A 10,234-nucleotide genomic window follows, 5' to 3' on the forward strand; every position below is an offset into this window, starting at 1 on the left:
GAGGTTCCGCGGGCGCCCCAGGAGCGTCCTTGGGCGGGCGGGCGGTCGCGGGGAGCGATGCGCCGGCGGCGCCTGTCCGGAGAGGAAAGCCGGTCTGTAAAGCCAGGGCATAGTTTTCAGAAGCTTTTGTGAAAGTCCGTCTTAGGAGGACGTGATTGATGTAAACTGATTAAGCGATAACTGCTCGTTTCCACATTGGTGCAACAAATAGCTAAAGAAGCAGAAAATGTGCGAAAGTAACGTCTCCGGCAGTACTGTTACTAAGCGGCCGACGAGGCGCTTACAGTTGCACGGTGAATAAATAAATGCGATTTAAGTTATTCCACAATTAGAAAGCATTGTAATTCAAAAGGACTGAAGGATTCATAAATTGTGAATGAAGATGGAAACGATGATAAGGCTTATTCAGTGATTGGATACAGTCCTGTAGCTTTTTGGCTGACACATTTTTTATTGTTTATATTTTGTTTGGCATCTAAGTGTGATTGACTTAGATATGGATATTTTCAGCAAGTAAACGTGAGCTGCAGTGGAGCAAAGCTGGAAAAGGGTACTGTTGAGATATTTCTTCTTCAAAAGAGAAATGAATGCATGTAGGAAGCGACACGCGTACAGGTACACACTTAGAAATAATTACTTACGATGGAATCTGCAATTAGTAAAAATAAATTCTGTGTGGGCTGTCCAGCCTGTGAGATTATTGACAGGCAATAAGACCTCTGCACCAGAGTATAAACCTGAGGGTACAACTTCACAAAGCGGTTTTTACACTCGAAACGCACAAATTTTCACTGCCACCTCTACTACAGCGGGTAGTTAATTTTGTTGTTTCCTGCTCTAATGACTTTTTTTTCCCCCATATGTTTGCTTTTTGGACTCACAGATATAGGAGATTTCCTCATTCTTTACAAATCTGTATTAAAATACTGCACTCAGGTGTATACAAAAACACAACATTGTACTTCTACAGCCATATGTACAGGAAAGCAATTCCTGGCTTTCGTGCATTGATAACCTCTCCATAATATTTTACGGTCACACTGTATCATGTACCACGCAGAGACAGGTCCCATTTAGTGGTAGATACGTGGAACACAGTCACAGTGAATTGACTTTAATTTGAAATCTTCCTCTACCTCTTTGGAATGGTAAAGGCATTTGAAAAATCATCTTTCCTCTCCATAAATTAAAAATTGAGATAACACTGGCAATGAGAATTTATACTTTGTGTTATTTATTTATTTAAAGCAAAAGATTGATTAATCTTGAATAGCAACTGAGTTAAAGTAGGACTGCCAAAATTGTTCTCTCTACTGTGTTCTCCGTCTGTAGGGCTCTTGCTATGCATGTTGACTGTGGCAGTGTATGCTCAGAAGCAAATATTTTGGTAAAAGTTCTGAACATGGAACACCTGTTTGGACTGAGCTCCTTGGGAGTAGTTCAGTTTGTGCTGAGACAGCTCTGATGCACCTTTCAGAAACAAGTCTAAAATCCAAAGTACAGCTTTAAGACAAACCTTGTCAGTTCAAATGATACCCATCACTCTTTCAATAAAAGTTTGATGGGTGTAAAATAACTCCAAGGAAGAATGAAGACTTACCAAATGCAGTTTAATTTTGGGGGGGTCCTTTCCTCTCCTTCTTACATGGCTCTCTCCCCCTGTTTTGGAATAAGTATAAACTGCATTTATCTCTCTTGCTGAGGCATGATAGGATGGAGTTACTGCATGCCTTTAAGTGCTTGGTCTCTTGTGGTATTTTTGCCGTGGTTTATTTTTATGTTATGGTGGTCCAGGAAACTCAGAATATGTTGTCATTTTCTTTTCCTCCTGGAATGTGTTGTTTCATTAGGCACAGAGAAAATCCATGCAGGGAAATTGAGTACATGAAGTCTTCTGTATAAAATTTCTGGACTTCTGCCAGGTATATTTATTGTGTGGTCCTCAGTTCAAACTTGCACGCATTGATACAAAGTTTATAAAAGTGGAAGACAGGAGAAGGGAGCTGCATTTCCCCTTTACCTTTTCCAAAAAGAAATCTTGGCCTATTTATCACCATCAGATGACTGGTATTTTTCCCTTTGTTTACAAGCTAAATGGATATTATGTAGTAAGTTCCATTTTAATTTAAATTGCCAGTGCACAATGGTTCACCTGAGCCATTTGATATGATGTTTGAAAATCTTACCTCCATAAATCACTTTATTGCAAGAGCAACTGTGGCACATGGATGAGTGCCACATAAAAAAAATATTTCTATATTGCCTGTATGAATATTAAGGGCGGAAAAAAATCAAATTCTGTAGATGGCTTTTTAGGAGGTTTAGTGGGGAACGTGTGTGATTCATTGCGAATCTCCATTTAGGATCATTTTTATGGGCACTTCTTCTTGTCAAGTAATGTTTCATTTGAAAGGACTCCAGATGCACAATGAATCTCTCAAAGATATCTGGTAATATGGCTTTAGAACAGGATGTTATTTGCTGTGTTTCTTCTTCACACTCTTTCACATATATTTGTATCTTTAGGACTTAACGGTAGTATGAAAGAAAAGCCAGAATACAGTTTTAATAAGTTGTTTTTTGTCCCCCCCCGCCCACTCTTTGAAAAAGAAACAATAAAATACTACAAATTGGAATTTAAAAAGTGGGATTTTTCTCTCTAAGATTTTCATAGATGTAAAATGCTATAGGTAATTATTGGTAACACTATGTGCCTTACCTAAAGGCATAGCCATTCCAAAATAGTTTGTGGTGTTCTTCTTCAAAATGAAAACTATTCTAGTATTCTAGTAGTGTAGAATATTTCCACATTAATTTTATTGCCATTTTAAGTTATAAATGCTGAAATCTGTTTAGATGTAGGGGAAATCATTGTATCGGGGCAAAAATTCATCTCTCCCAAAGCTCTTCAGCCCCCTGCCTTTGCCCGGCCTTTAGCCCCAGCTGTTAGAATTTTCAAAATCTGTAGCAGGTCTGTTTTATTCAGTCTAAAATGAATTGTAAGGATTTCACACTGCACAGTCTTTATGCTTATGTTAATTTTTAAAAAAAATTTTATTTGAATATTTCGGTTAAGATGAATTCTGTAGAAGAAAAAATAAACTTTCTTTAGTAGTTATAATTGAGGGGGGGAAAAAGCATGGCATCAGAAAGCGTATGAAGATAGGGAAGTCTTATCATGGGCTGTGGTTACTCAGAGCAGTATTGCCTTCCCACACAAAGAACAGATTGTGGTTTAACTCTTTCCATGGCCTAGTTTTATGTGCCAGTATAGTATCAGAATTGTTCAAATCTCTGCTGGAAACTACTAATCAGTTTAATTATTGCCTTTGTGGCTCTTTGTCAAGCATCATACTGTAATGCAATTGTTTATGTCCTGAATTATCTTCCTATATTGTCTCTCTCCTCTTTTTTTCTTTTTTTTTTTCCTTTTCTTTCTTTTTTTTTTGTGAAGGTAACATGGCCATACCTAAACTGCTTGCAACTTTTCTGTTGTTTTCTGTTTGATTTGTGGATGGTTAGGGAAGAGAGGTAACTGGATCTAGTGGGTTTTTTTACCATTCAGGAAATTTTGAAGTTTGTTTGAAATTTGAAGATTTAAATACTCAATTCTTGGCCTGAAGCTTCTACAATGGCAGTCTGAACTCTGTATAATTGAGACCATTAGTTATACTTTCATCATTTTTACCTAATGGAGTTAATCAGCCTATTGATTAAACATAATTCATTCCTTGCCTAGCAGCGTAGCTAAAATATTAGTTTGTTAATTGTATTCTTGAAAATAATTGTATAAAAAAGGTTCAGTTTTAGTTTGATTGCACCGTGCCACTCAGTATGATGAGCAATCTGCATGATATTTAAAACTAAATGTGCCTGCACACAGGGAGAAAGATACCACCTCTAAGGTCTCCCTTCCAAACTGAAGTGCAGTAATGTTTGATAAGCAGATCGCGCTGTTTTAGACAGCGGATCTACTCACGGAAAAGAGGCATTAGTTTTTGGGAAAGGCCTACTTAGATATTAACATGAATGTGTAGGATGGTACTTTAAGCAGACAAAATGAATTAATTTAATTGCTATAGGTTGTACTTGTAGATGACAACTAAGCATTACCTCGTTAATGTAATCCATATTGCTGCTAGGCAGAAGATAAGAACTTGCAGGTGAAGCCAGATGACAGAAAGGGATATTTTGGAACTGTAAATAAATTGCATGGATTTCACAAAAGCAGCATTTGACCAGCGGTGCACTCATAATGTCACTCTGCCACAGCATGCAGAAACACAAAGAATGCAAAGTTTGTGCCAAGTTGCCATTTTTCATTGTACACCTCAGATTGATTTTTAAGGGGTTTAGAATAATTGCCACACTCATGTGATCAGTTAACAAATTAACTGACTCTGTGGGGCTTCAAAACACACAGTGGAGCTGCCGGAAGAACATAAATGTAATTTTTGTTCTCAACTTCATAAACTTTTATTTTACAGAGTTTGGGGGTAGTGGGAGGGAAGCCTGAAGAGCCGAAAGTACAGAAGCTTCTGTTCAGGATCTGTATACGACACGCTGTGTCTTTTCCCGCTTTCCCTTACTGTATACTGGTTTCTCTAGTTACCACCACTGGAATGGTGCTGTTTCAGTGCTGGAATGTTGGACGTTTGATAAGAAAATGGATCAAGTTTAATGGCGCATGCTCTTTGTGCCACCAGCAGTCTCTTGCTGAGAGCATGCTCCAAAAGCGGGAACTGTGTGGCATTACACTGAGCATGTATATGCTTTGTGTTTCTGTGCCACAGAGAAGAGAAATGAACTGTGGCATTCGCCTCAGCCTTCTGAACGTTTCTGCTCAGATTTTTTAAAACCGTATAGTGTCCTCTTTGTGCAATGGTACTTTTCTTGATGTTAGCCGTTCACTCAGATATTTAAGTGCTAGAAACAAAACATCTTGTTAGCATCTCTTTTAAATGATGTTGTCTCTGCAGCGCTGCAGGATGAAGTGAGGGGAGGCATACGAAATAAAATCTTCACATTTTTTTTCAAAGAGTGAAATATGGGGAAAATGTGATTCTCTGTGTACTTTTTGTCTACTGCCTGACAGCGGTAGTAATTGTATAAAATATGTTATGCAGAAATTTGCCTAAATTTTAAGTGTTTATTCTCTTCGTCTTGGATTTCACTTTAAGATTTTCAGAAACCTTTCTTGATACTGCTTTGATTATGAGAACTTACTGACTTTGAGTTTTCTTCTTCTCTCTTTTTTTTTTCCCTCCACTTCTTTCCACAGGATGAATTTCACCCGTTCATTGAGGCACTTCTTCCACATGTCCGTGCAATTGCCTATACTTGGTTCAACCTTCAGGCTCGAAAACGCAAGTACTTTAAAAAACATGAGAAACGAATGTCAAAGGACGAGGAAAGAGCAGTCAAGGATGAGCTGCTTAGCGAAAAGCCTGAAATTAAACAGAAGTGGGCATCCAGGCTCCTGGCCAAGCTGCGCAAAGATATTCGCCAAGAGTTCCGGGAGGATTTTGTGCTCACGGTGACTGGAAAGAAGCACCCATGCTGTGTATTGTCCAATCCTGACCAGAAGGGTAAGATTAGGAGAATCGACTGCCTGCGACAGGCTGACAAAGTCTGGCGTCTGGATCTAGTCATGGTGATCCTGTTCAAAGGCATCCCCTTGGAAAGTACGGATGGAGAGCGGCTCATGAAATCCCCACATTGCACAAATCCAGCACTTTGTGTCCAGCCACATCACATAACAGTATCAGTCAAGGAGCTTGATTTGTTTTTGGCATACTACGTGCAGGAGCAAGGTAGGAAGCAGATTGTTGTGTTTCTATGTTAGTATGTCAAACTCTGATTCCAAGTAGCCCTGTTTCCCCTATGGGCTGGCTTCCAGTGAAACATTATTCTGTGGTCTATAGACGTAATGTGGGTACATATCCATATGTAAATCAGCATGTATACGTATATACTTACATACACACACATTCCTACAGACCTGTGTAAATGACATGTGTGTTTGACATACATGCCTTTCTCTCTTTCAAGACAGAGTGGAACGTACCAAGGTAGTACTTTAGTTCCGCTGAAGTGGCCTTTTTTTTTTTTTTTTTTTTTGTCGAAAAGCGGCAATATATTGTGTAGTTTTTTCCAGTCATGACTTCAGAAAATGTTCTTCTTGTTTTTCAAGTTGTTTTTTTTTTTAGTTGCCCCAGTACTGTTAATAACAGATGCAGGTGTGTGCAATTGCACTATCACAATAAATAATACAAATATTTATTATTGTCTTTGTAGTTACAAATAATCAAGAATTCATCCGTAAATTGATGAACCTATTATCACTTTGAAGAGCAATTATAGACTTTTTCATGTCTATAAAATAAAACATGAAAAAACTTTAGCACAGAAATACTGCCTTGTAAATACCATGCCTAGTCAGAATTACAGCATACAGCACGTAACAGTTTATTCATATTTTACATCGCTAGCTCATCTTACCTATCTGTGCTTTAAAACAAAGATCCAGGTTGTAATATTTTGAGAGAATTTTCCATGAAAAGTATATTTTCATAATCACACTTGTATAATTAATTTTATTTGGCAGATAATTGAAATGTGGAAAATTGCAGGAACACTATGGAAAAGCTTCTTAAACTTAGTTTTACAGGACAAAAATAAAACCAGGGCCACTGATAATCATGTATCAACTGCTAGTTGTATTGCATATTCAGATAACAATACTTATAGGCAGTTTCCCTGAAATTGTAAATGGCTGTAAGTAGATGAAGGTGTTTTTTTCTCCGATTCTAAGCCTTCTGAAATGCTTTTTCTCTGTGAGGGGTCATTTTGGTTCTTTCTGGGGATTATACCATCCTCTAGGTGTCTTTGTATTGCTGACTGATCAGCAGTAATAAAGCATTTCTTTTTTAGCTACAGATCTCAACCAGGGAAAGTTTGGGTGGCTGCAGATGGTGGGCCATTTCACAACTTGGCCTGGTAGTAGGCAGAAATGGCCTGCAGAAGGGCAGATGGCAGGCTGTTATCTGATGCCCGGTACATAACAGCGGGATTTAACTGAAAAAAAAATGCAATGGATTTTGTTAGTAACAAAAAAGTAAAATTGCACATGTCTTCATTTGGTGTGTACGCATTCTTTAAAAGAACAGATACACAACACAACCTTTTTTTTTTCAGTGAATTTCTCTTTTAGCATTTCTTCATGCAAATGGAGCACTATGTTTACATGAACGTATAAATAGGGTTTAATTTTTTGGATTATTCATCATGAAAAAATATGGTTCATTTTTCAGTTTTGGTTTTTTTGCCTGCTTGTATTTTTTTGTATTTTTCTCTCCACAGCAGTAGACAACACTTAGATATTTTGCAGCGAGTTTAAGTAGCTGCAGAGTCTGGTAAATCTGATCCCCAATAACACAGAAAGAAAGATTTCTTTGATAGCATTAAACAAAATAGCTTAATTACAAATAATTTGTACCTTTAAACTCCTTTTGTGAAGAAAAAGTCTAATGATATTTTGAATGCATATATTGCAAGACATAGCTTACTGATTAATTCGAACGGATTTACCTGTCTCTAAAAGTCAAAACTACAAAGAGAGGCAAAACAGTTTAAGTAGCTCTTGAGCCAAAGAAGCTGAGGTCAGACTACTCTTACACATTGTTGACTTTTAAGTTGTTGGAAGCCAGTAACTTCAAGTGAGAGAAGGAATTGCAGGGCATAGCTGATTTTATTGATTTAAATGGATTGAGAATATGAGTTTATTTAAAACACTTGTCTAATCAGAAACAAGAAGCATGCTGTAATATTATAACTTTCAAAGTTACACGATGCTACTCTGAGAATATACTGGAAGATGAAGCTGGCTAATTTCTATGTACCAAGTCACCCTTAGTAGACCCTTTTGTTTATTGTGAACTGCACGTATTTTCTGTCTGTCCTGCTGCTTCACAGTAAATCTTCCATGAACATCTGTTGGCTCTCTTCTTGAAGAAGTCATATTAAGTTATCTTTGTATTTTTATTCTGTTTTGTCAAACTTTTATTCTCTATCCTCATTGAAAGCAGGTTAATTGTGGCGCTTTGTAGTGCACTTGATTAAGAGCACCAGGCTTTGCAAAAGATAAGCATGAAGTCAACCAAAATGCTGCATTATACACATACCTTTTTGCCTTTTATTTCTCTTTTAGAATATATAAACTTGCCTAATAGCATCATGTAAAAACTAAGCGGAGACATAGAAACGATTAAATCCCTGAACGAAATATGAAGAAGGAATTAGCACATAAAATGAATAAAGGGGCCAAGTAGTTTGGTTTTTTGTTGCTTTAAAAAAGAAGATTAGGGGAAAAAAGAGGAGGAAGGATAGTTCGAGTGCCAGTGATGGTTGCCAGTGGCACCAGCATTGGCATCAGACCTTCTTTGTTTAGCCTAGGATGCCTGTGATTTGTTGGTTGGCATCCGCATTGCAGTGCAGAGTAATGTTACAATATATTGACAATTTCCAGATCTAGAAGTGTCAATAATCCTTTCAGTCCTTAATAAAAAGAGCTTCTACTTCCATGCCTGCCTTGAAGGAAGAAATAAGGACCGACCTATGAAGTTGTCATTGACCAACTTCATCTGGTTCTACTTTTCACTCACCTCCCTCAGAATTCAGCATCTTCCCCCCGCCCCCCCCATTCCCTTTCTACTATCCTCTTGTGCTTTAGGATCTTAAAAAAAAAAAAAAAAGAAAAAGAGGCTTGACATAAGTTGCAGTGCTGCTCCTTTGAGTGAAATGGAGGAAGAAAATGGGAAATACACACTGTGATCAATGTTTAACATAAAAATAATTCTTAATCATTACACAATCACAATTCTACGGGGCTCTGCTTGTTGTGTGTATCAGGTTCACCCCCCCCCCCCCCCGAGTTTTTAAAAAGCCCAAACCTTGAAAGTGGCATAAGCGTTGTTTCTATTGACAAAAACTGCCTTTTTTTTTTTTTCTTTCTTCTTTCTTTCTTCCTTTTTTTCTGTCAGGCATCAGAGAGTGTCTGTCTTTTGGTGTGAAACACATCTCGGTCCATAAAATCATTTGATGGTATTTAATTCAGTGCAGCGCTTATGCTGTGTTCCCGTTGCTACAAGAACCGCCATTTTGTTTGTTGAGTGCCAGGAGAGGGGAAAAAAAAGGCAGACAATGTGCTTGATGCCAATAATGGTTGCCAGTGGCACCGAGGTTGGCATCAGACCCTCTTTGTCTAGTTGCTGAATGCCTTTGATTCGTTGGTTGGCATCCGCATTGCAGTGGGCACATTGGAAAGTTTTTGACAATCAGTGAATGAAAGCTGCAGTACTTGTTTGCTGCAACAGAACCCAGATAATATAAATCCCTTCTTCTGATAGATGTTTTACTTACTCCTACAATGGCCAATTAAAAAAAAAAAAAAAAGAAATTAAAGATTGCATTGCTGTTTTCTCTAAAACATAAAATATCTACAGCAATGTGCCACATCTGCAGAATTCATAATCCTCGCGTCATCTCTGCTATTTTTTTTTTGCAGCGTAAATAGAACGCAAACTTGATGTTAGGTATTTCGGCACATACTGAATGAAGCATAGTAGACGTTGAGAAACGCTTCGGGAGTTTAAAGGGCTGAAGCAACGGTACATGTAAATGGTAAATATTTGCGTCTGTTTTTAATGCATGTACCTCTCAGAGTGCACTTCTCAGACTGGTCAAGTCACAGTTTACATTCTCCTTTGTCCTTACGGCAGAGTGATATAATTGGGGCAGCCCGCATCCCCAGCTCTCGGTAAGCTCTGAAGCTGAGGGAGGGTCTTTTAAACTGTTCAAGAAGGAGGGCAGAAAATCCACGCGGATGTCCTTGGTCCGGCACCGTTCAGGCGCTCTCGGCGTTTTGCCTTCCCACGCCACCGAGATGCTGCCGCAGTTCGAGCCGCGTGACTTTCTTAGTGGGAAATCAGCAGAAAGACGAAATCGTTTCTGTTGGAAGTTTCCTAGATAGTTCGCGTTAATACTGCTTTCCGGCTAACTGCTATTATCTCGTTAATTAATAAGAAGGATTAGCAGCTCTACCCAAAAGGGCTGCACAGAAGGAAGCCCGGCCTGCGTGAGTCCCTGAATCGCCAGACCGTCTCCTGCCCCTTGGGAGCGGGGCCGGGGGGTGTGTGTGCCTGTGGGTGTGTGGAGGTGTGTGGGCGTGGGGGGG

The 10,234-nt window shown here is 38.7% G+C and overlaps 1 protein-coding gene across 4 annotated transcripts in view; it reads left to right on the forward strand.

The window, feature by feature from the left end:
* Window positions 1–10,234, forward strand: part of NFIB (nuclear factor I/B) — a 173,509-nt gene that overhangs the window by 1,329 nt on the left and 161,946 nt on the right. For all 4 annotated transcript variants that reach the window (XM_010562084.1, XM_010562085.1, XM_010562086.1 and 1 more), the window contains exon 2: window positions 5,282–5,813. In XM_010562084.1, the coding sequence (XP_010560386.1) occupies window positions 5,282–5,813 (532 nt within the window). The remainder of the gene's footprint in view (window positions 1–5,281; window positions 5,814–10,234) is intronic.

This window comes from Haliaeetus leucocephalus, unplaced genomic scaffold (genome assembly GCF_000737465.1).
Source record: "Haliaeetus leucocephalus isolate CR32 unplaced genomic scaffold, Haliaeetus_leucocephalus-4.0 Scaffold154, whole genome shotgun sequence".
NCBI lineage: Eukaryota > Metazoa > Chordata > Aves > Accipitriformes > Accipitridae > Haliaeetus > Haliaeetus leucocephalus.